Below are 25,807 nucleotides of genomic sequence, written 5' to 3'. Positions count from 1 at the left end.
AATACTACAAACAAATTATTACCTGAGCCAAGTTGAATTCAGATCTTAAGAGATCATATCCTCATTCATACATCCCAGGGCAAGAAGTGTAATTTTTGCAACACTGTTATGTTACTCATTTACCTAAGTGTATGTTCTCTGGTACTGCTAAAACCTTTCCTAAAGAACATATTTCCTACCATACTTCCTTTGCCACATATCTCCTATGTTGTATTGATGCACATGATTAGAGCTCTTGTCTCTGCCAAGCATCATTCTTTGTCCTTCCCATCTTTCCTCCGGCACCTTAATAATATTTGAAGTTCTGATATTGTCCTACACAATGCTAACAATTCCCAATACTCTCTGTGCATTCCGGATCATTAATGAAAATACTGTGTAGCACCAGGACAAGGACAGGCAGCATTTTCTACACCCTTCCAGTCAAACAGTCAGTAATGACCAAAATATCTCTTCTCCAAAGTAAAAAGTTAGTACTTTTGGAGTTACCCTTCTATTTTTGAGTGAGATGGCATGGAGAAATGGAGATGACAAAGAAGTAAAAATTATATAAAGCAACAATTTTCTGTGGTAAAATAAGTGCTTTTCAAATCTTAGCGAGACTTTAAAAGACGAAATAACATTTTGTTATAAATGTGATCATTTTTTAATACCTTCAGTTTAAGCATTCTTTCCATCTTGAGGTTGTAAGTGGGAAATCCATTGAAGTTAAAGAAAATTAAGTGTGTTTGAATATATCAAAAGACTTCAAGATACTATGTGTTTATAAATGCTGATAATTGTCAGAGAATTCAGTAAACACTTTTATTTATGCACCACAGAAGAACTACACAATTCAGAGAAGGAAAATATGTAAGATACAACATTGGAAAAAATGCAAAAATTACCCTATGAAGGTCAGTGGTGGTGTAGTGTTGTTCATCTTCTGTGTGACCACTGCATATCTCATACTCAACATATTAGAAGTATGCCTAATGCTCAGAAACCTGGCCACTGAATTCATACAATGTGAATGGCAAAGTTGCTCAAAAATATGATTACTCCTTCATGTACTTACTAGTCATTTCAGTGTAAAATTTGTATATTTGATACATAAATATTGACACATACTCTAACAACTGTGCACTGATAATTTTGTATCAATGTGATGTTGCTTTTACTATCCTATAAAACTGAAATATAGGCAGGTAAGACCTCAGGGATCTTGGGACCTTTAGTAAGAAGCTTGAGAAGTCATCACTCCTGTTCGTACAGTTACTCTGCAGATTTAAGAGCCTGTTATTTATTTATTCAGCTTCCTTCTAGTTACATTCTTCAGCTGGATTTAAAATACATGAAGAAATGTGGTTCTTCAAACTTTGATTTCCCAGCACTATGAGAGAGACCAACTCTTACCTTGTAGCTGAGTTTTTAACAGCTTTGAGAAAACACCTCTGCTGTAAAGAATGTGTGACCCTGTCCTTCGGACTGAGAAAACCATGATGCAAAACCCAGGAAAAAGACAGTAAAAAGGAAACTTACCATTAAACAGGTCACTAGAATGACAAAGATGCTGAGAAATATGACAACTGCATAAAATCCTTCTTTGCTCCAGATTTTGTCTGCTTCATGCTGGTCTTGCAAAACATTTTTCTTTTTTTAAGCAAAGAAAGAGAAAGAGAAATAAGTTACACTGTAGCATGTGCAGATTAAATAGCTCTCGTTGGGCATTAATCACCCCCTCAGCTTTGTCACAGTTCACATTCCACTGTATATGACACTCACTTTGAACGCGGCAATTTGCACAGTCACCCTGGCCATGCACCCTGCCCGCTCCCCGTCTGTCAGAGCGGGTGCGATGCAAGGCTCCCAACAGTACACAGAGGATCTAAGATTCTACATGGCTGCCGAGATAATCCTCCAGCAGGAGTCACAGGCTGGTTGAAGGTAAGCACACAAGACCCACTGTCTTTCTTGGAAATTACCTGGTCATTAGGTGAAACATCAGTGCTCCCACCTGGGCTTCGGGAAGCACTCGCCCTGCCTCTTTCTTCCCAATGCTTATCTCCGGCCCCAGCACTCACAAGCCACCTTCCCACTGTTTACACCTGACACAGGAGCAAAGAGCAGATGACTGGCTGCTTTGCCTTCATGAGCCAGGAAACCCTGACACTGTCACCTCTAGATTACACACACACATATGTAAAAAATACTGATTTTTATGAAAATAATATTATCTATCTATAATTCTGATTATGCTTAATCTCATTATCTTTGGTTTCTTGCTGATAGTACATTTCTGAAACAGCTGTGCACACTAAAATTTCCAGAAATCCTGGGGAACTCCTGGGGATTATGAAATAATTATAATTGTAAAAGCATTTATTTTTGCCAGTGTGGAGATTTGGCTGGACTATTAAATTACCAGAATTTCACTATGTTTTCAAATATACCCTCAGTCTAACTGCAACAGACTATTTAGACTAAAATATGCTGCCTTGTGTTTCTGTGAGCACAGTTCAGTAGACATTGTGCTCCCAATTTTCAGCTGCTTGCCTTTTTTTCTTAATTAAGTATTTTCAGTACAATTCTCAGACTGAGTAAAACCAACTTCTTAAATTCTGGTTTCCACTGTAAATTCAAGGTCTTGGTGTTTCCTCTTCACTGAAATTCCCCAGTGGCTTTAATCAAACTTCTTGTTTAATTAGTGAGTTGTCTTCCCATCCCAAGGTGGCCTTTTTTCCTCTCTGGGGACATTGTGTGAGAACTGGCAGTTTTTCACAGAGAAGAGTTCTTCTGTTTAAAGGTGAGTGGCTGCTCAGTAACTGCAAGGACCCTCTAGCACTTACATGGGTTCTTCATGCTCCAATGTCTGCTTAGCCACTGATTAGCCTGCTCTTTTGGGCAGTTAATATATCAAGCAAACTCTTTGTCTTCATCAGCCTCCGAAACACAGAAAGTCGTGATGATGACAAATTAATGTGGAAAAGCTTCCTGAGGAGCAGGAGATAATGGCTTGAGGAAGAGAGGACAAGCTGACAAAAGTCTGCTGGATGGTGGATCCCAATATAGTTTTCATGGTTCTCCTTTCAGCACGGGTTTGTGCCCTGCTTGCTTTGAAAAGGCTCAAGACAATCCAGATACAAGACAATCCACAGGTCATACTGCCACAAAATGCAAACATTTAGAGAGGAATTTGGCAGCATGGCTAATTTACAGAGACTTGCCTGCTAAAAGGAATGCATATGTGTAACTGGGAGTTGACTGCTTTAGAACTGAAAGCACAATAAGGAAAGAGTTTTCTTTGGAAGTCATAGCCCTGGGGACCACAATGGAAATCCTTCATCTCATTCCGAGCAACTACAGAAACCAACCTTGTGAAATTAGTATATTTGTGTGTTTATAATCATGCAGTGTTTCACGGTCTGGGCTTTAAAGTATTGCAGGTATTGACAGTTTGAAAAGATTTATAAGTGTCAGTCTGATGTTTAACGAGCAACTTAAAAACCAGGGCTTTCAAAGAGAAGCTGGAAATCTTGCCAAATATTTCTGCAAAATTGTTCCTAGACATATTTAAACACTGCTGCCACTGTAGCGGGGTGCAGCTCTCCACGCAATCTGCTACCTCAGCACAACAAGGTTATTCTGCTGCACTCATGGCACAGGACTTGGGTCCCAATACTGGCTCAGAGCCCAGATCTGCAGCTGCTCTGCATTCAGGACCGCTCCTGTTGAGCTCCATGGGAATCCAATGGCAACAGCAGCAGCTGCAGCTGTGGCCCATTAGCTATAAACTCAGTATTTGACCCTGAGTGAGTTACCTGATGGCTTTCCGGCGTTTCATATCTCTCAGGAGGAAATCTAGATAAAAAGCAGGAGCTGAAGGAGAATTGGCCATGCTGACCAACTGTAAGTCAGTAAATGCTGAAAGGACAAATACACTAAGAAGTAAATGAAGAGCTGTGGCGGGGAAAAAAAAGTTTTCCCCCTGGAGTTAAAACAATGGTAACCCCAGAGGGAGTGGTGTCCCTTGGGGTTGAGCCAATCAGCGCTCCTGCAAAATATAAACATATTACAACCAGACTGGAAAAGAAGGATGTTGGAGTTGTAGCTGGAGAAGAGTGGCTATGTTCTGAGACCACGAGGAGAGAGAGAGAGAGAGGGGCTCGGAGCCCCGTTGGGGGCTAGGTCCCCCCCCCCCAGCCCTGGCTGGGGGGCTGCAGAAACTTGGAACAGTGTTAGACTGGGCCAGGTATCTGTAGCTAAGAGCTGGGGGAAGTTTCTCCACTGTGAGCAGCAGCAGGAACGGCAGCAGAGACAGCAGTGAATGGAGAGACCGTGGCTGAAAGCCAAGAGATAAGAAAAGCAGCAGAGGTGGCTTTCAGCCAAGCAAGAAGATACAAAGATGTCTAATGCAGAGAGAGACAGAGCAGGACTAAGCTCTACATAGAGTTTTGGGGTAAGAACTGAACCAACACCCCCAAAACCCCTTTTGAGACTCTTCCTAGGAGGGAGATGGACTCTGGCTTGAGAGAAGTCTTGGAGTGCAGCAGTACCAGAGAGAAGAGCTAAGAAGCTCGGAGACATCCCAGAGCTGGACCGGGATGGCCGGATGGAATGCAGAGGGGGTGACCTTGGTTTCCCCCCCGCTGCTGCCAAGCTGGCAGTTTTGAGACAGAGCACAGGAACTCTGGTAGAATGGTTGAGGCAAAGACTTTCAACTGAAAGCTGCCCTAGACGTTCTGACTCAGAGGTAAATCCCCTGAGGAAGGGACTTTCACGAAGATGCCCCTGCACTTCGTGATATGTCCGTGCTGAAGCGAGTTTTGCCCTGCTGGCAGTCCACAGGCGAGACCTTCGATTGGAACCGAAGGGCTGAGAGGGGGAAAGGAGACCCCCCCTTGTGTGTATTGGACAGAGATTCCAGCTATGATAACTCCAGTTACAGCTGCTGCTGCATGGAAGAAGAGAGGCTGCTGCCCTGAGAGTGGAAAGGATCTTTCCTTTTTCCTTCTGGACTTTTATTGGAAGGAGAAGAGATTTGATCCTTTGTAAATACTGATTTATCATAGGAGAGATAGTTAGGATTATGTATATGATGTATTGTAATATTTATTTGTATAGTGATTGTAATATAATTCCCTTTCCCCCCATATTGAGTCTTGTGCTATGTCTGGAAAACCCATCTCACACTGGGTTGAGTTGTGGGAGGGGGACTTGGACTCCGGAATTGGATTTTGGGGGTCTCAAACTACGACAAGAGCTAATAGCATTTTTAGTCTCAATGGGTGAGAGACTTAAAAAAACTTTAATTCATTAGTGTCACAACTAATAATGGACTTTGTATACATAATTGAGTCTAAGAGAATGAATCTCTACAATGTTTGTCTAATGCTATGTGTGTTCAGGATACGTCTTTCCCTCATTTGTCTTTCTAACAATAACATTCAAAGAATATTAACAAATTCTGTAGAAAAGGTAAAAAATGTACAACCCAACTTAAATTTACTTAACACTCCATTTTGAAACACTTTAGTAGTACCTTCACCTAACCAAGGAAATCTCTCCCCTGGATCTAACCGGTGGACAGTAGAATCATTGCTTAAGCTTCTTCCTAATGACTGAAGAAGCTGTGACCTCCAGTAACTCATGCCCATGATAAGGAAATGCCTTCTGACACATCAGTGCTGGTCATTCAGAATTTTGTTCCTTTGTCTGGAAAAACTGATAAGAGGGACAGCAATGGCCACGCTCATTACAAATTGCTGACGCCCAGGAAAAAAGCTTGCAGGATGGCCAAATGCTAGACAAAAAAGAGAGGATTCTTGTCCACAACCACAGGCAATAAGCCTCCTGCAGGAAGATGTGCTGTGTCTCAATTAACTGATGTTACTCCACATTTCTCTCCCTCAGCTGGAAACCTTTCCTGTCTCAGAAATCCACCAAGACTTTCAGACAGTTTTTGAGGAGTGGGAATGTACCACTACAGGGTGGAGGATATACTCAAACTAATTTGCAAAAATCTACAGCTAGTAAAGGTGGGGGAATATCAGAGAAGGTGGAGTGGCAGGGCAATTCCAGTAGCTTGGGCAGCATCAGGTCCTAGAGCAAACCGGGATACAGGAGGAAGGCATCATTCCCTAGAGTTTGATTCCATTCCCTAAAGAATCTTCACAATCGGGTGAGTCTTTCAGTCAGAATTAGCCAGGTTAACTTAAACTGTTTAAATTCAGCATAATTCGAGGTGCGGAAAAATCAACGTATTCTTAACAATGCCATTCAATCAGTAACCTTACTGAAGTTAATGACGAGTGCCTGCACACAAAGGTATCTGCTTTGCTCTGAACTGGAACAAATATGTTTATTAAAAAACATGTTTTTAAACTTTTTTTTTTTAAAGACACTAAAAATCCACTCTGGCCTTTCTGGGTTTACTATAGAAAAATAGTGGAGTATTTCTATAAGCAAATAAAATGAGCAGCCAGCTTTTAATAATAACAAGAGAGACATTGACCTGTAGTAATCACTGTGAAATCTGTGACTGAAAGATCTTGCTGTGGTATTAAGACCTGCCAAGAAAGGTAAATCTTCACTGGAAAATAGGTGAATTTGCAAATTGGGTAGTTAACCCCAATTAGTTCCTCAGACTGAAACACTAATGAGACCACAGCAAGCTGTAGGTCTGAGCTCAGAGGAAAGCTTACAGGGAGCTGGGGATCGAACGCAAGATCAAAAAGGGTTCATGGAAGTTCACAATAACTTTGTTTTTTTTCTGTGAAGGCATGTTAGGAAAGGCTACCAAGAAATCATTTCCACCCCCAGTGAAAACATGCAGGAATGCTCAGGTTCACAGGACACTGTCTCCTGTCTCCCATGACAAGCCTTCCCCAAGACTCTACCTTAGGCACATATGTAATGAAGTGCTGTGATTTTACATCCAGGCTGGCAGACCTACAGGGCTCCTGTCCCTGTTGGGGTGTTCTGGGTGCAGCTGTGCAGGTGTAACACTACATCTGCCTTGCCTGATCATTGGAGCATGACCCTGTGCTCTGTTTTGTTCCCAGTGCCTCTGTCAGTCCAGGCTGTTGTAATTTCTAAGATACTGCTTTTGATCACTTGTCCTTACAGTTTCTGTATGCTTTAAGTGCATGATTGCTTCCTTTGATTTCTTCTCTAATAAGTTAATATTACACACTTCAAAGGCAATCAACAGAAGCTTTGTGCAAGGAGGCTGTAATGATACATTTTGGGATTGCATAATTTTGGAATGAACTCTGGAATTTCTCCTTCAGTGACACATGTCCAGCTGGCAGATAGCTTAACTCTCAAAAGATGTAACCCTTATTTTACTTACTGTAACTTCAGTTACTTTTGTAATTTAAAACCACTCCAAGTTCTCTTCCATTCTAGTAAGCTCTGAAATTCAGAAGTATTTTCTTTTTTTTCTCCGAGCAAATTTAAAGACATTAGGATGTCAGGATTCCCACACCATGGACTGCCTGAGTCATTGAATTTAGTGCTACCATCAAGCACCTATTTGGTACTTTGTTCTGGAGAAGTCTGCTCCTGAACCTGTACATACCATGGAACAGAACACAATCCTAAATCCCACTTCAGACACAAACTTTAAACCATAACAAAAGAGCAAATGCTACAACTACAATAAGCCATTGGAAGAGCAAGGACATATGAAAGGAATGGCAACGATTCCTTTAAATTTTCACATTCCCACAGGTACATATCTCATTCTACACCATGCAGCAAAGTACTCTAGTGGTTCCTACAGCAAAAACATATAGGGGAAGTGCTCTTTCAGCTACTGCAGAATAAGCAACCGGGTTGTAAATTTTTAGGCAGGCAGTTTAATTGAAAATAGATCAATCAGTGATCAATGTATCAGCAGATGTGAACCAGCAAATTATTTCTGTAATGAATGGAAATGTAGTTCCAGCTACCTACATCCACTGAAACTTTTGCTGTTTATGGTATCGCATGGCTGAGACTTGGAGCAGAGAACGTCAGTTTCCCACATGGGTTTTCCTACACAATCTTGGTAATATTTCTTCAGACAGGTTAATCTCCCCCATCATTAACCCTCTACAGCTGGGGGTCTAGTTTAAGTTAAACCTTGTTAAAAAGAATCAACCAAGCAATCTCAGGAGAGGTGTCTCAGAAATGGGTTGAACATATCTCTTTGTTTACTGTAGAGAGAGAGCCAGCAGACTTTCAAGCTTTAGATAGCTCATACTGAATATATAGCTGAAAAAGGAGAAAAATTTCAGCCCTAACACCTCTGTGTCAGCCACCCATCTAGAAAGATGAGGGTACTGCTTCCATTCTGCACAGATACACTGATAGTGCACATACAATACTGGCTCTGAAGCACTCAGACTTTTGGGGCCAGAGTGTACAATTTATTAGCTCATGATTTAATTAGGATTGATACCTCAGTAATACACACACACAATGGGAAAAAGAATGCGTCAAAGCTATGTAAAGCTTTGTACAACTGTATCTTCCTTCAAAGTTTTGCCTGTTTTGGTTTGTTGTTACTTTGTTTGGTGCAATTTGTTCTTAGAGCAAGTTGTGAGAAGAGTAAATAAGTAAGTAGTAGCTGACCAAGTAAAGATTGTATGTCGCTGCCTTTTAGTTGTTATTTTCTGTGAAGTCTTACACATGTAAACTATATAAAGGAATATCTGTTAGTGCAAAGCTGCATGATTTTTCAGGATTGGTGCCTTAGCTGTATAATCTGCTATCAGTTGAAATATTAAAAGAATCTCTTGTTTCTTCAACAGTATTAGAAGGAGCTAGAGTCTGCACAACTTTGATTCTAATAATCCTTTTCTAAATGACTCCATCTGCTTGTCTACATTTTTTCCAGAGAAAATTCAAATATCTGAACACTCCATCTTATTAAACTATAGCTAACTCAAGGTGAGATCTTGACTTCAGTGCTGCTTTTTTTCCAGCATCTCTTCATATCTTGATGACATTTCTCCATTCATCTATTATTCATATATGTTCTTGCCCCATGTTTACATGAAGTGTTATTTGTAACTGAAGCACTTGGAACAGATACTTGCATCTATCCCAACTGTCAGACTCATGCTTCAATTACAAAGGAAATTCTGTTCTAAAGGAAGCTTAGCTCAGGTTGCTGATGGGTGATATAAAGACTTGATTTACATTTGGACAGCACTACTTTGCTTTGTCTTGTATTAGAACAGCTAACAGTTGAAAATCTGCTAATTTTGATAGTGGCAGGTCGCTGTAGTAGAACATGAACTGGCCTTGGTTTTGTATTCTAGATTCTTAGAGTTAGAATACTTAAAATCAGCAAAACAATTTCTAATCAGTGGAAATACAGGTGGGCATAACAGCCAGTACTGATTCAGCAGTGGCTCAAACATAAGTCTGGATGCAAAAAGCCCAGGAACTCTTTATCCATACAGGGAAACACAGCTCATTAGTGTATTTAATTTTTTTCCCCCACTCTTTTGGACATAGACATCTCCTCTGTCAAAATGGGAGTTTCCACTGAAAATGCTGATTCTTGATAACATGATTGAAGCTGCTTGGCCCCTGCACTGAATTCTGAAGGTCTTTATATGTAGGTAAGGGCTTCTAATAAGATGTTAAATAAAATGCAATGTGATTTGACCATCTCTGTGAGCTAAGTGGTTTCCTTTCCTAAAGGACTTTGCTTTTTTTCATTTGTTGTGCACACCTTAAATGGTCAGCTCAGAGTTAATGTCCATCTCATTAATAATGTCTCAGATACAGTGGAGATGATAATGCAGTCTCTGCTTTGAAATAGATTTTTTTCCCCAAAAACTGATGAAGTCATAAAAATAACAGCTACAAGTTTTTTTACGCTCTTTTTGGAGCAGGTAAAGAAAATAAATCCCTCACCTCTCCTGAAAATAGAAAGAAGCATGGGTATAATGTAAAAATTCAGTTTTTCAAAATAATTTCAGACACAAGTTACATGGGTAGTAATGGTCACACCTAATATCTGCATTCCATTTATCACTCTACTGAAATTGTTATAGAGACACTTCTGTTCCCTACACTTCTCTTGCAGTTGTCTGAGAACCTGAGAGCCTTTGTTGACCTCACCAAGGCTTTCGATACTGTGAGCAGGAAAGGTCTACGGCAGATTTTGGAACACTTAGGTTGTCCCCCCAAGTTCCTCAAAATGATCATCTCACTCCATGAGGATCCAACACAGCCAAGTCAGGTATGGCAATGCACTTTCTGAGCCCTTTCTAATAACGAATGGTGTGAAACAAGGCTGTGTTCTCGCACCAACCCTATTCACAACCTTTTTCAGCATGATGCTCCAAAGGGCCACGGCAGACCTCAATGATCAGGACGGTATCTACATTCGATTACCGTACTGATGGAAGCCTATTCAATCTAAGGCAACTGAAGGCCCGCATTAAGACCTTAAACCACCTTGTCCAGGAGCTGCTTTATGCTGATGACACCGCCCTTGTTGCCCACACAGAAGCAGCTCTGCAGCGTTTAACATCCTGCTTTGCAGACGCTGCTGAGCTCTTTGGGCTGGAAGTCAGTTTAAAGAAAACAGAAGTTCTCTATCAACTGGCACCTCAGGAAGTCTTCCATCATCCCCATATCATCACTGGTGAATCAGAGCTCAAATCAGTTCAGCAATTTAATTACCTAGGTAGCCTCATCTCCTTGGATGGTAAGATTGACAGAGAGATAGACAACAGGTTAGCAAAGGCATATAGTGCCTTCAGAAAGCTTCATAAAAGAGTTTGGCGAAATAAACACCTGAAGAAAAGTACAAAGATCAGTGTTTACAGAGCCATAGTGCTGTCTACTCTCTTGTACGGATCTGAATCATGGGTCATCTACTGCCACCACCTGCGACTCCTAGAACGCTTCCATCAACGCTCTCTCTGTACAATCCTAAACATCCACTGGTCAGATTATGTAACCAATACATCTGTTCTAGAACAAGCAGCAATCACAAGTATCGAGGCCATGTTGCTGAGAACACAGCTGCACTGGGCAGGGCACGTCTCCAGGATGAAGGACCACTGCCTCCCTAAGATCTTGCTCTATGGTGAACTTGCCACTGGCTGCAGCAAGAGAGGAGCCCCGAAGAGAAGATACAAGGACTCCCTGAAACAACATCTCAGCCTTGGCCATATTGATCAACATAACTGGTCTACTCTGGCCTCCAATTGGGAGGTCTGGAGACACACCATCTATAACGCTGCTGATGCCTTTGAGAACGCACGCAGGATCACTCCTGAGGAGAAAAGGCAACGCAGAAAGAATCGTGCCTTGCAGAATTTACCACCTAAGGAGTCTTTCTGCTGTGTCTTTTGCAACTGGACATGCCTGTCTCATATTGGCCTTTTTAGCCACCAGCGTGCTTGTGTCAAACGTGGGTAGAGCCCTTCCCAAATCTTTGTTCGTGAAGGCCAGCCATGATGATGATGAAATCGTTATACCTGCTGACTCACACTAACAGAATGAAAGTCCTTATTCCCACTTCCTTTTAGGCAATTCATGAATGCTTAGGATCTCAACTCTGATTTCAATGGGAGCTGAGCTGTGGGAGGAGGACGTTAAAGAGTAAATAGCCTCATGAAGCACCACAAAAGTAATTTAACAGGGCTAGTTGGATGGAGCTCTGAGCAATCTGGTCTAATGAAAGGTGTCCCAGACCATGGCTGGGACAGAGTGGTTGGAACTAGATGGTCTTTAAAGTCATTTCCAACCCAAACTATTCTATGATTCTATGATAATTGCCTTATAGTAGTGATGCTATCTTAGCCTACCCATTTGCTACTTCATGCTTGAGAATCTCAGCCTGAAAACTACCAGGGATGTAATAACTGCCTAATTTGTATCAAAGTGCAGGTTAGAAAATTGATAACCAACCTCAGGGGAGACCTCTGTTATTCCAAACTGAGACAAACTCTGATGCAAAATATTGATATTAAGGGAACGCAGCACTTCTTCAGACGGGAGCGCCTCAGAAATTCCTGGCTTCCTGTGCAGTGGGGACACAAACAGTTCTACACAGTTCTTCTTCCCCTAGGGAAAAAAAAAAACAAAAGCAAAACCACAGGAAGGGTCTGATATTAGATAATCTCTTCTGACTGTAAATTACAAGTATAATTCCAAAAACAAAACTATGAGATAAAAAGGCTGCAACCTGCTTTGTGAGGAGACCATACCTTTTCCTTGTCTCTGTAAATCCCAGGTAACTGTGCAAGAAAATGCAAATACTGTATGTGGGCATGTATGCTTTGTCTCGATCACTACTGACAAGGTAGACTCTTCTTGGGTCTAGTACCATTAAACAAGACAGGTCTATGTAACATGATGATGGGAGAAGCCGTGGGATGGGGTCAAGGGCAATGTGCCACCACGGATTTTAACAGATATTTGAGCTGAGCTGAGCTGAAACAGGAATGCTTAGGATATGCTGTGATATTTTGACATTGCTTTCTAACCCCTTTTCAACACATTGCAGATACATACCACAACAAAGTATAAAGTCCTTTTAGTCGACTGCAGTGCAACTCTTAAAAATGGCATAACAAAATGAAAGGACCAGGAAAGCTTTTTTTACACTTAATGGGTAAGCTGAGAATGTCCACTCTCCCATCTATTAACTTGCCCAGATGTCTTTGATGCAGTCCTGGCAGCCTAAGAGGTTCTGTATTAGAAATGTCAGTGATATTTCACTCTGCTGCAAGGGAGCAAAAGGAAAGACTACCAGAGAGTTTCCCTTGTTGTAATAGACTGGAACAGCATCTGAGACCAGTGTTCCAGACAGCATTGATGCCCAAAGAGGTTGTGGGAACCCTGGTTCCCCAGGACTATGGCCAGCATAGCTGACACTTACGTAGACTCCAGACCCGGGGGATTCCACACACATGAGGTAGGCATGGAGCTGCTATCTGCATTGGTGCCTGTGCAGGCAGGAACCTCATGGTCTGGTTATTTGCTATTCATCCTTGTGGGATGGGAGATATCAGTTCAAACCGGGATAATACTGATTTCCCCTGCCTCCTTCCCATCACTTTGAATGCGCATCATTATCTCTACTGAAGTGAAGAAAAAGACATCTTTCGCTATTCTTAAAATATCTAGCTTTGCATTGAGAAGTAGAGCTGCACAGAAAGGGACTCTTTCAAACATGTTTGCCCTAAATATCTGTGCTCTCACATGTGCTGCTGGTCCATCTGCTCAATAAGATTGGTAAGGGCACTGGCTACTGGTGGGAGTTGAAGAAACTGATTTGAAGCTGTGGTTCTACTCAGTCTCTGACAGGGGTAGGTGACTGGTGCTGGGTGCTGAGTACAGGTGGAAGGCATCAGGCAAGGCTTGGTAGGGATGCAGCATTCCCAGTATTTTGTGCATCCTCTGTTTAGGAGTTCCTCTGCCCATTAAAGGGCCTTTATGGGAGAAGGATTTACTGGAAAGGTTAAGGAGACACTGGAAATACCCAGTTAATACTTCCTGGCACACTAGGTGTTGCTACATGTAAGAGGTTAGCAGGGTCTCTGCTCTCCCTGTGCCCAACCACATCCTGGCTTCCAAACTCCTGATCACTTCTGAGAGCTGTTCACTTGGCTGGGAGTTAGCTTACCTCACTTCAGTTGTCTAAATTACCTTCAAAGTCAGTGGAGAGAGACTGGCATCTCTAGAGAATTATTTAATCCATCCTAAAATAATTGGATGGATCTCAGTGCCTCTCTTCCTCCCGTTACCCTTCTCTATATTGCTTTTACAGGGAGCCTAGATGAGTAGCCTAAACTACACATAAATGAGGTGAGATGAATTTTGATGTGCTCTGCTTGATTGCTAGCACCCTTCATGAGAGGAACTGTTTCATGTTAGAAGGATGAAAAGTGGGAATAATGTCTCCTAATATATATTTTTCTTCCTTGTGAATTTTGAATTCTGTGTGATTTTTAGAGCAAACAGGGCCAAAGTTTGCTTGCTTTCTTATATCACTGAAACATTAACTCACAGTAGACCTTTACAGGTGTGGAGAAGACTACTTAAATAATAGAACTTACTGTATTTCAGGCTATATGAAGGTGCAAAATGACATTACTTCTTCCCTTAGATCACAAATGAGAGAAGAAAGCAAAAAGCAATGGAGCCAGTAGGAAAATAAACTACATATTTCTTCTGTTTAGTTACATAATTTCCAAAGAGCATAGTAAGAAAGCTACTAGGTGACTCAGTACGTTGAAATACTCCAGAAGTATCTCAGACTCCAGAACATTTTTCATTTAATTGTGCTTTTCTTTAAATATGTCTTTAAACCTTTCATTCTGGTCAATGGGGATAAAGGAGATTTAGCATCACTCGTCATGAATGAGTGACATCCGGTGAACATGAAAAGGGCTGAATTGCATTCCTATTGATCTTTTTTGCTGTATTTTTTGTGAGATCCTTTCTCATAGAGACATTATTTGAAGTAGTTTTATAATCCTTTTTGATGCATACAATCCTATCAAGTTTTCAAGGCAGGAAATACTTTTATGCTGAAAACTTGTCAGTTTTCTTCTCTAATATTCAACCTGCATACGAAATAAAATAACTCTTCTTCCCTCTGCAAAGTGAATTGAAGGCTAGCAATACACACATGATGTTGAGTTCTCTTGCCTCATGGTAAAACTCATAAAAAGACAACAGTGTTAAGAATACATACACAGAAAACCATAAAATGACAATCAGTTTAAAACAGTCTTTGTTGCTAGAAGAAAATTTATTGCTATCTTTTGCAAATAGGATACCATAGTCTACAAGATCATTTCGGAGCATAGCTTATTACAGCAGAATAACAAAGCATGAATATTAATATTGTGAGAAGACATTTAATTTACGAATGGAAAGTCTGAGGTCAAATTGTGAAGATGCCTTTGAAAGAAAGAATCACGTGTATTTTTTAAGCAATATTCAACCTTTGAGAAACAAAACATGGCTAAGTGTCTCAATGAACATGACATAGAACTGCATTAAAATGAAAACTAAGAGATGTGCAGTCTGCTTATGAATAGGATACAAAAGAGACTTATCTGACTTTTTTTTACTATAGCTGAGAATAGTTTCTTTTCAAAAGAAAATTTAAATAATTTTGTAATGGGGATATTTTTCTGTAGTGCAGTTTAAAAAAATGGGGAAAAAAAAGCATCTTTCTGTCCTATTTGATTGCACTTTTCCACATTGACAGGAAAATAAATATAAGAGAATTTAAATAAACAGGTGCATTTTATCATACACAGTCCTTTGGTACTTACAATGAGCCTGTTGATATGAACTTGCTGAGGTAACAGTCCTAGTGCTGCTGCCACTCCTTGGCGAAATATCCGAAGCAATGTGATATTCAGCTTGTTTACATCCATTTGCAAGGTCTGAAAAACAAAACCAGTTCAAATGAACACCTTGCTCAAGACATTTAGTTCTCAAGAAGACTGATCTCTGGGACTCTCCACTAATTTTATTTTTTTTTTCCCAGAACAATAATCTGTGCAATCTACTTGCATCACAATATACAGTAAGTCCAAAGATAAATTTAAGTACCTTAAATGCTGCTCATTAGCAAAGTACCACCTTTCCTCAACTACACTCAAAATAGGTTCCAGAGGTTTTTGGCTAAATTCCTTGGACAAGTCACAGTGTTTAATATATCACAAGTACTACCTTAAAAACAAAAGTCAAGCATTAAACACAATGCACTTTTAAAGAATGAGATGTTGGATTTGCACAATGAAGAATCACTTCGAATACTATATTAGCATTTCTCCCTGAAGGTGAAGAATGAGTCAGACACAGTGAAATTATACAACTTTCATTTTGATTAGTGCTTTCTGAGATCAAAAAAGAAACATTCTGGATACATTACCCGTGCTTGAATTTCCTAAAACTTCCTCCTGTGAGTCAGAGGACACTATGATTCCCAGCAGAGGCAAACTATATCACTGAAGCATTTTCTTTCTGTGTTAGAATTATAGTGAAATTTAAAAGTTTCCTCAAGTTCAGATCCTTCTTGTGAAGTCAGTGTAATTTTACCCAGGAAATAATTTAGGTTCAAATCTCCTGTTTCCAAGAAGACCCAGATATAGAGTCTTCACATGATGCCTGGTGATCAGTACTTCCATGTGGTACTTTGGAGTCCCTTTCTAACTGAATCATTGAAAGAGAATGTACAGAAATGCTTGATAAGATCCCGAGAGCACCTGCTTAAGAGTGAGCAGAACATCACAAGAGCTCTGTGCTCTCTATTACCCTTTTTTTTTTTTTTTTGCACTGTATGTATAAAAGCATAAAGCAGGAGGGGATCAGACTGGAGACATATCAAGTTCATTATCCTGTGGTCAGCTCTGGATTCTTATGGAAAATGATAGGAACAGGGCAAGATTAGTCTTTTCCCAAGTTCCTTCTGACAAGATCACAGCTAATTAATTGCTATTCAGCATAAGCAATGAGTCTCCTCAATTACAAGAATGTTATCATACTGACACTATCTGGGATGAAGGCAACACTTGGGGACATTATATTCTGAACTCTGGCATGCCCCTTCAAAAGGTGACTGAAATTTAAGTCGGACCTGAGGGTCCAGTGTAAAATTGCCTTTCTGCGAATTCTTGACTATAAAAATTTTTGTTGAAAAAAACGAGAAAAAAGAAAACAAAAACAAACAAACAAAACTGAAAAGAAAGAAGATAGAGAAGAGAAAGGAAAAAAGTCTTAACTATTCCGATCAGTAGAAAATTTCTAATTAATATTATTGCACCATTCTGATGGTATGCCTTGATACTGTGTTGACTATAATCCACAAAGGTAGGAGATTAGGATACAAAACTGCTAATGGATGAAGTATAAATGTAACAATACCTATACATTAGACAACACTGTAAACTGTTACTAAGAGAATGGTACCCTAGAATGCAAACCTGTCCAACCATTTACACAGTATAATTACACAAATGAAATCATTATGAGTTCTCACACTACCTATAATAAAATGTGAAACTAACCCCTGTAAAGTTATTCATCTAAATAAATAAAGCACTAACACAGATACACAGGTTGTGTCTTACTGTGTTCCTCTAGCTGCTCCTTTTTCTTTGGAAAAGAAAAGGCTGAAACATCCCAGTAAGACAGCACTAATCATTTACCTTTTGTTCATCTGTAGTGTTGATCATGGATCACAACTACCTCCCCAAGGAGGTTACAGTTTTGAATCTGCTGCTGCTGTTGGCAGTAGCGGCTTGTTGACCCCACAGGAGGACACCCTGGAGGACTCATTTTCCTGAGCAATTACCGACCTGGATATTGAAACTGTAGCGACGGTTTCTAGGTTTATCTGATCCAAGTAAAACAGGTAGTTTGAAGTAAAGGAGTTTTCTGCTTATAGTGGAAAACTTGAGAAGACAGAGTTCCAGAAAGGGAAACTCAGCACACAGAACCACGAAAGATCATTCACAACTGAAATCCTACAGGGGCTTTTTGATGAAGATTTTCATGTTAAAGGAAAGAAAAAAAAAACCCACCAAAATGCTAACATGAAAGGGATGAATGTATAATACAGTTTCTGAAACAATATTTTTAGGATATTACAATAAATCATAATTTGCCAGGTCAAGTTTTACTTCTTAAGAAAAATTCAGAGATGCCTCCCTTTCTTATATTTCACTTATCATCAATTATATCCTTTCTGCAATGAGCTTCAAATCTACCATTCCTTTTCTATGCATTTGTTGCTCCCCTCTAAACTCATCTGATCCTATCACCACAGATGTTTTCTCAAACCTCTAGCTTACGTGAATATACAGGAGCAAAAATAATCAAGAATGAAGAAAATTAAAGGTGAAAGTATAGGCCTTCACAATACTTTTGCAAAAAAAGATGAGAAGCAAATCAACAAATTATACATGCTAGGAATTTTACATATTTAAAGGCCATTGGTGTTCAGTTCTATTTTGTGCTAAAACAAAAATAAACACCCATATTTACTTAAGCCAAGCAAAAGAGAAAGCTCAGAAAAGAGTTGCCTTACCTGCCTGTGCTCCACTTATTTATATATGTTCTAAGAAAGTTAAAAATGCTATAAAACTGGGGGGGGGGGGTGTTCTGTGCTAAAGCAAATACTGAACTGCGGCCAAGCTCTGAGTCCCTCTGTCTGAGCACCCTGCTCTGCTGCTTGCACAGTGACAGTCTCTATGCTTAATTAGTGTCACAGTGTTTCATCTTGTCACCCTCATCAGACAGTCTCAGCTGTACAACCAAAAAAAGGACTACAACAAATCTGGCAGCAAACTGTGAAAATACCTGCGTTTTCTTTCTATTTTTCCCCCTAAACACATTAAATTTTCCTTCCTGTTGCTCTTCAATGATTTGAAATTGCAGGTACATAGGGCATCACGTTAGCCCATTTGGCTGGATCAGGTGCCTAATACACATCCATAGAAGATTTTGGCTTTTATAAAACTATGTGAGTCATGTCACAGCAACTTTACTGTCTCACATAGTCCATGAATCCCACAGGAGCCAGTATGTCCCTAGCCAGCATTATGCAACTACAACAATGCGTTTTGCCAAGTGTCACTCCAAAGGCACTTTGCCCTAAACCAAACTGGTATCTGAGGTGCATAGCCTCCTCTCCTGTTTACCTCTCCCTCTACAATGTGATTTTCTTCAAGAGGAAAGACCTGCCCTTTTATGAGGTCCACATTAAACTTTAAATTATGTCTGTAAACTAAGATAAAATTCTCCTGAGTATAAAATCAATTATTCTAGTGATTAATTAAAGAAGATTCATGTTTTTATGTATCAGCAGTTGTCTACAGTGACCTACTCAAACTTACACACATAATATATTTGTGCCAAAACACAATATGACTAGAAATATAAATCTTGAGACACTTAAATACTTCCAAGGTCAGGAAGCAATTACCGAATAAAGTGAAGTGAAAATCAACTGAAATACCAGAAAAATTACAGGCATACATTTGAGTTTACAAGAACCAGTGAAAGCACTAAGAAATGCTCTGGACCTGGAAAATGCTTCTGTTTAAGTCACCTGATTTCTAATGAGGAGACACTGAAGCTGCAAAATATGCAAATCTGCCAAAGAACCCCAGATTTCACATGCGGACTGCAAAATTCTGTGTGCTTGTCCAAAGAGTATTTGGGTAATGAGAAAAGAGAGCTCTAAACTGGTTCTGTATAAACATTAGGAAAAAGCAATAGGAATAGGTTACTTTGATTGCTTCAGTCCTGATTAGTCTAGAGAGGTTTGGTATATTTGTCTGTTGCTTTTCAAGATGTGACATTGTACAACTTTAGTCACATTTTTGCTAGAGAAAAAAACCCTCACACCTTACACAGAAAATCTTTGTTTAAAGTAAGCATAATGTTTCCTGGAATTATGCATTTCTCATGTAGCATTAAAGAACAATTTTGGCTCTTGATCAATTTTTCATGAAAGCATATACATTTAAATATTTATGCACGTTATGAACTCTCTGAAATAAAGACAGAAGTAGCCCTAATGAGAAGTATAGGGTTAATCCAATTAGTCAAGGCAGCTGTGTGGTTTCCCCTCATAGTGATTTTCAAGTGAATATTCATTAAAACACGAGAAAATGAAAATTTATAAAAAGAAGCAGTCTTTCCCACACGCGATTAATCCATAGACCTTTACACCACAGGAAATTGCTGGGGCCAAAAACTGAACACGAGGCAGGAATGGGACTGGATGCTTAGATGGATGTTGAAAGTCACTAATGTCCCTGAAAACTGTTCAGAAGACATACTACAAGCCTTGTCATACACTTGACTACCATACCTGTCACTATCAGAAACAAAAATGAACATTAGTGCAACAACAACAGGAGAAGTTTCTCAGCATGCTATCACAAGGTTTAAGAGCTGGCCATCGTCCTGGGCTAGATACTGGGTTTCATTTAAGTCCTGTTTGCATGTGTAGGTACCAGCCGAGGACAATCCTAGAAAGTGCTGCATTGCAGAGGATGAAGATGCCATACCAGGTGCTGAGGTGATGCCAGGGCACTCCACTGGCATCCATTGCTCAGACTGGCAAAACTACCCTGGAAGCAGGTGGGTGATATGACTAAACTGGTTTGCCTCAGTTATGTGACAGATTTACACTTCTTTTCGCAGGGAGAAGAACTAATTTCTTAGATGAGATCAGCTGATTTGGGGCTGATTTGACCAATTCTGTGGGAAGCATCAACACAAGAGTGAGAAATGTCCCATCTGTGAGGTCTGGCTCCTGGCCATGATTCCCTCAATTCCCTCACTGAGCTTTTACATGCACTTGGGCAGTGAGTCAGTCAGCTATAGAAAGACTCTATGACCTTCATTGATGATTGAAGTGTATGAGAATGCATTCAGTCTATTAAGGATAAGGTTTGTTAATGCTTGTCTTTGAGAGGTGGACTTTGATTTCCATCAGTTTTGCATTAACCTCTGGGCTTCCAATCTCCAAGCAAAAATAAGAGCCAGCTCTTTCAGTGTGGTGTCACAAAGTAACGTGGATTTACTGATCACAACTAATGAGAAGACACAGAATAGTCTTCTTTCTTCTGAAGGAAATCTCAGAAGGTAGATTATTTCATTATCCTGGCTTCTGAGTCATGTGGGTCATTGCTGTACCACAGTGCAAGGTAGTTAGTGGGGTGACAGTCTGAGACCATGTGTTAGACAGCCCTCACAATGCTCATTGTACTCATTTCCCTTTACCTCTTTCCTATGGTATCATTAATGCATTATCATACGTTTGGAAGTCAGAAAGTATGTACAGGTTCCAAACACCTAATGCACTATGGATTGCAAGAGACTACCATCCCACAGCCCCGTCTCAATAGGGGAGTAACCTTATCCAGAGCCCAGTAAAGTTAACAGGACTTTTACTGAGTCTGAGGGTTCCAGAATCTCTTATCCTAAATGCCCACAGAATGCATGCTTGTCATTGATGAAGGGTTGTAGGAGAGGCAAAGAAAAAGCTATTTATTGTCCATGGGACAGCCATCATTAAATAATACCAGTCCCGAAAGGTCTCTGTATGGTCAGAGCCCTTTGGAAGGGGGAAGGAAAGGGGCAGAAGGCTGCAGTAGTTCTGTTGGGCTTCATGGCAGATTTTCTAGAGCATCCCCCAAAAGTTACTTCCTGTCTTTTTTTTTTTAATTAGGAGTTGCATTTCTTCACAGACTCAGATTTACTTAATCACAAAGTATATAAGTTTTCTTAAAATAACAGTTGAAGTTAATTTCAAAGCTCTGATAGTTTTCTAGGCTTTTTCCTTCATTCATCCACCTCTCCCTGCCCTCCTCCCTTATGGCAGACAGTTGAAAAGGACAAGATGATGGAAAAGTACAAGACAATACAGAGAGTTGAAAACACAGGGAGAGCTGGAAAAGCTCAGCTGAATACTATTTCAACCTTTTGTTCTTTGAGAGTCATGTATAATAAGCTCCATAAAATTTTCCTATCTGTCCTTATTCAAGATTAGCAAAAAATTTATTCCTTCCATTACAAAAGAAATGCATGGTGCTATTACATCTGACATAACTTTTATGCACATCATGATTGTACCAGTCACATCCTATTTCATCATCCCAAAGCCAGATGTAATCCTCAGAGTAAACAGATCCTATTGAGCCTGTTCAGCACAGCACTTTAGATTATGTCTTGTTTCTTCTCTCCAATTATTAAACCTCTAGGCAGAGCCAGTGTAAAGCTCTAAATGCCAGAAAACCAGAACTGTTTCTTCTTGCTCTTTTTGTAAAACCCTCATTTCAGACATTAATTCTGTCCAATTATTAAAGCTCTAGGTAGAATCAGTGTAGAGTTCTAAATGCTAGAAAGCCAGTATTGCTTCTTCTTGCTCTCTTTGTAAACCCCTCATTTCAGCTAGTTGTTTTTGTTGCAAACAATTCTTAGTTACTGAAGTTAAAATTCCTGTTAAAACTTTGAAAAATGGTCCTCAATACATCAAAATGCCTTCCAGATGTAAAAAAAATCCCAAAATCATCCTTTTCTTTTTATCTTCAGAATTCTAAATTTAGTTTGTAGCAGAGACATATATATATATATATAAAATATAATAATGAAGAACAAAGTAGAAACCTAAGACAATACAGCAACTTCCACATCTTCCAGGCAGTGATGTGGACAAAAGACTCCCACTGACTTACTCTCCTTCATAATCTTTCTCTTTTCTTTGAAAATCCAAGTAAGATTTCAGTACTGCTGACATCCTTGCTTTCTCAGGCATTTATTTTCAGATGAACAAAATCTGCCTGAACACACACACAGTGGGAATGTTATAGAAAGAAGCAAATACTTTCCCTTTTTTTCTCATAATCATAGTTCTTTGCAGTTCCTGGGCACAGGAAGAATAAAATTTGAAATACATCTGAGGGGGCAAAAAAAAAGAAAAAGGTCTTAAAATACATTCTATTCAACTAGAATCGAGGCGTTTACACAAATGGCTGTTCTTGTGCGATTCCTGAATAAGGCTCATGTCCCAGGGCAGTCTGGATTAATTGTCTAGCACAACCAAGACTTTCAAAGTAAGAAGCGATTCTTAGCCTTCAACTCTGGACAGATCAGGATCCCATTTTTAGGAAGCAAATGTCAAATAACAAGGGCTCTTTAGTGTGATGCAATTTGTCAGTATATTTTGGATCTTTATTTGTGTTCAGCCTTTTAGCCCAAATAAGTCTGTTTATAGATATTATCATCACCATAATCACAAATTATTGGAATAAAACTTGTATTACCGACTTTCCCCTACCTACTTTAGCACTCAAAATCAACATGAACCAAGAACAGACATCATCATGGTCAGACTGGATTTTCCTCTTCTGAACAGAGAAGTCACAGCTTAAGGGAAAATACTAACACCAAGTCTTCACAGATTTAAGGAGAGTTTTACCTCAATGAGTCCCGTAAATGCTAATAACAATATTGTATTTTTGACCAACAAGTTTCTGGCTTTGAAAATGCAATATATACACTTTGTCCTAAATGTCCCAATACAATCCTAAATGTCCTAATACAGGACAAGTTTTTTGACTCAACTCTTGTCAAGTTTTCTAAAATGGCTTTCAGGCTAATTTGGGCAACTTTTCTTAAAAGAGGACTCTACTTGTGAAGTCAAAGATGAAGAAGCTGTGCTGTCCTGTACTATGAGATGTTACTGCTCTAAAATGACTGGGAGACAGAGCCTAATTAATGAATCTTCAATTTCTGTCTTTTATGTTTGGATCAGAAGACCATTCTGTGTTATTTTGTCTTTTTTAGACAGGTAACACAGCTGTCAAAGCCAACCTCAGATGTTTAGAATGAGAAAACCAATTTTTTTTCTCCTTTTAGTCTCAGAATTGATCACTCTTAAAAGAGAATATAAAAACTGTTTGCATGCAGTTCTCTCATTGTCACATATACACAAAAGCAAAACAATTCGTAATTCTTTCAGTGAGAAATAGCAATAGCAAATTCAGTGGGTAAGATGCCCTTTTCTTTTGTTCTTTCTTTCTTTCTTTCTTTCTTAGTTATTTTTTTAACAATATTCTTTAAACATAGAAGTAATAATCTCTCAGATTTCCCCAAGTGACCATGAGCATTGCCATTTGTGTTTGAGAGGAACTGCTCCTCTCTACAAACACCACAAGTGTACCTTTATGCACACTTCCTGCTCTTTCCTGCACTCTGGAAACCTGTGAGGTTCCCAGTGGTTCTGTGGCTGCTGCTTTGCATGGGCAGGAAAAGATGTCTGTGAAGAAACCCTCAACTTTGCTGAAACCTAGTGCATGGCTCCGATCCAGAGCAATATCTGTGTTACTCCTGTCAGATCAAAACCAAAGTCCTGCAAATGATGGAAAAGGACTCATAGACTTCATAAAAAAAAAAACCAACCAAACAGGACATCTACCTTATTTCCTAGGAAAGAGACAACAATAGCATCTATGCTTCTTAAAAAAATGCCATATGGCTTCTATCTCAGTTGGTATACGGATAAAACTTATAGCCTAAACTTATCAGTGGAGGTGAGTCTACCTAAACTAGATCAGAATTTAAGTGCAAAAGCAAAACAAAACAAAAGCTACAAAGCCTCAGGAAAACTGGAGGAACATGATTTAAATTTGTATATTTATATGTTATACTTTTTTTTTTCACAGTATCACGCAGAGAAAGACAGGAATTTCATTTGAGATTATGGCTATTGTTGTCTATTTTTTATACCTAATGTCAAGTTGTAGCAATGGACTTTTAGCTTATTTTGAGAAAATATCTCAATGAGATCTATCATTTACGAGATCTTGTTCCTGTTTGCTATGATAAGACAGAGATACATTTTGCAAACAGTCCTAACCGGCAACTGTTTCTGGGAAGAAAATCCACTGACACTATCCCACTGAAATTCATCTGACTACCTGGGAGACACTGGCTGCATTCAGTGGAACACAAATGTGTAAGGCCTGGACAATCTCTGGTCAGTGCACAGGACCAAACTCAGTGGATCCCATCAGTGTCAGACTAAACACATAATATACTCTTGGCCTTAAGGAGAAGCCATATGAGGAGTTGCTGAGGTCACTTTGTCTGTTCAGCCTGGAGAAGAGGAGACTGAGGGGAGACCTCATTGCAGTCTACAACTTCCTTGTGAGAGAAAGAGGAGGGGCAGCCATTGATCTCTTCTCTGTGATGACCAGTGACAGAACCCAAGGGAATGGCCGAAGTTGTGTCAGGAGGTTTAGGTTGGATATTAGCAAGAGGTTCTTCACCCAGAGGGTGGTTGGGTGCTGGAACAGGCTCCCCAGGGAAGCGGTACAGCACCAAAGCTGACAAAGAAGTGTTTTGACAATACTCTCAGGTACACGCTGTGACTCTTCGGGAGGGTGCTGTGCAGGGCTAAGAGTTGGACTCAATGATCTTTGTGGGTCCCTTCCAACTCAGCATATTCTAAGATTCTGTGTGATTCTGTGAATTTACTGGAGAGCTTCAAAGAGCTTTATTTCCTGCACTACCCTCACTTCCCACTTCCCTGCTGTGTTTTCTCTTCTCTTCACACAGTGCTGACAAATCATGTATTTTGGACTGCTCTTATGTCCCATCTCTCACTCCTCCAAAGACAGAGATACCACATTGTTGTGCAGCAGTCTAAATGTATATATTATATACATTCACCCTCTCTCCTGTCAGCCCTGAACAGCACAGCCCCTATCATACAACTCAATATGAGGGTGTAATCCCACCCACTATATGACCCAACAGGATAGCATGACAGAGCACCAGAGATGTACAGCAGGGCTCAGCCCCATCCCTTACCACAACATTGCTATCATGGCTTTGCATATAGCAGCAAGTTCAGCTTCACCAGACCAGGCTGGATCCGTTTGTGCAAGAGCAATACAATTGCTCTCTATATGTGTTCACAGGATTTCTGGAACTCCAGAAACCATTATACTACAAAGCACGGAGAGTAGCATGTTACCTCAATGAAAAATGTGGTAGGTTACTACTAATGTGGTACCTGATTGCCAAGGTCATTAGGGTTGGCAGGGCTCATCCTCAGTCTCAACTAACTCCTCTACTGCCTCTTCTCTTTTAGTTAGAACTAAAACCAACAAACCTGCCTTACCAGCTTCATCATTAGATTGTGTCTGGTGGAGGAATGTTCAGTTCACTACCTGAAACAATGCTGAAGAAAAAATAACGTACCATAAATGGAATAACCCCATGCTGGGATGAACAAAGAAACAAAAGATTAAGTAAATGGCTCTTC

At 39.9% G+C, this 25,807-nt stretch overlaps 1 protein-coding gene across 4 annotated transcripts in view; it reads right to left on the bottom strand.

Moving 5' to 3' along the window:
• The window catches only part of PTPRR (protein tyrosine phosphatase, receptor type R), a 145,935-nt gene that overhangs the window by 62,899 nt on the left and 57,229 nt on the right, over positions 1–25,807 (bottom strand). For 3 of the 4 annotated variants that reach the window (XM_017832815.1, XM_017832818.1, XM_017832819.1), the window contains 3 exons: positions 15,288–15,401; positions 11,905–12,060; positions 1,522–1,632 (listed from right to left, as the gene is read on the bottom strand). In XM_017832815.1, the coding sequence (XP_017688304.1) occupies positions 1,522–1,632; positions 11,905–12,060; positions 15,288–15,401 (381 nt within the window). Of the gene's footprint in view, positions 1–1,521; positions 1,633–11,904; positions 12,061–15,287; positions 15,402–18,049; positions 18,109–25,807 lie in introns of those variants that run through there. The other variant, XM_017832817.1, reaches the window with a different exon arrangement.

This window comes from Lepidothrix coronata, unplaced genomic scaffold (assembly GCF_001604755.1).
Source record: "Lepidothrix coronata isolate B3197 unplaced genomic scaffold, Lepidothrix_coronata-1.0 Scaffold206, whole genome shotgun sequence".
NCBI lineage: Eukaryota > Metazoa > Chordata > Aves > Passeriformes > Pipridae > Lepidothrix > Lepidothrix coronata.
This window is presented reverse-complemented; position numbering and strand designations above follow the sequence as displayed.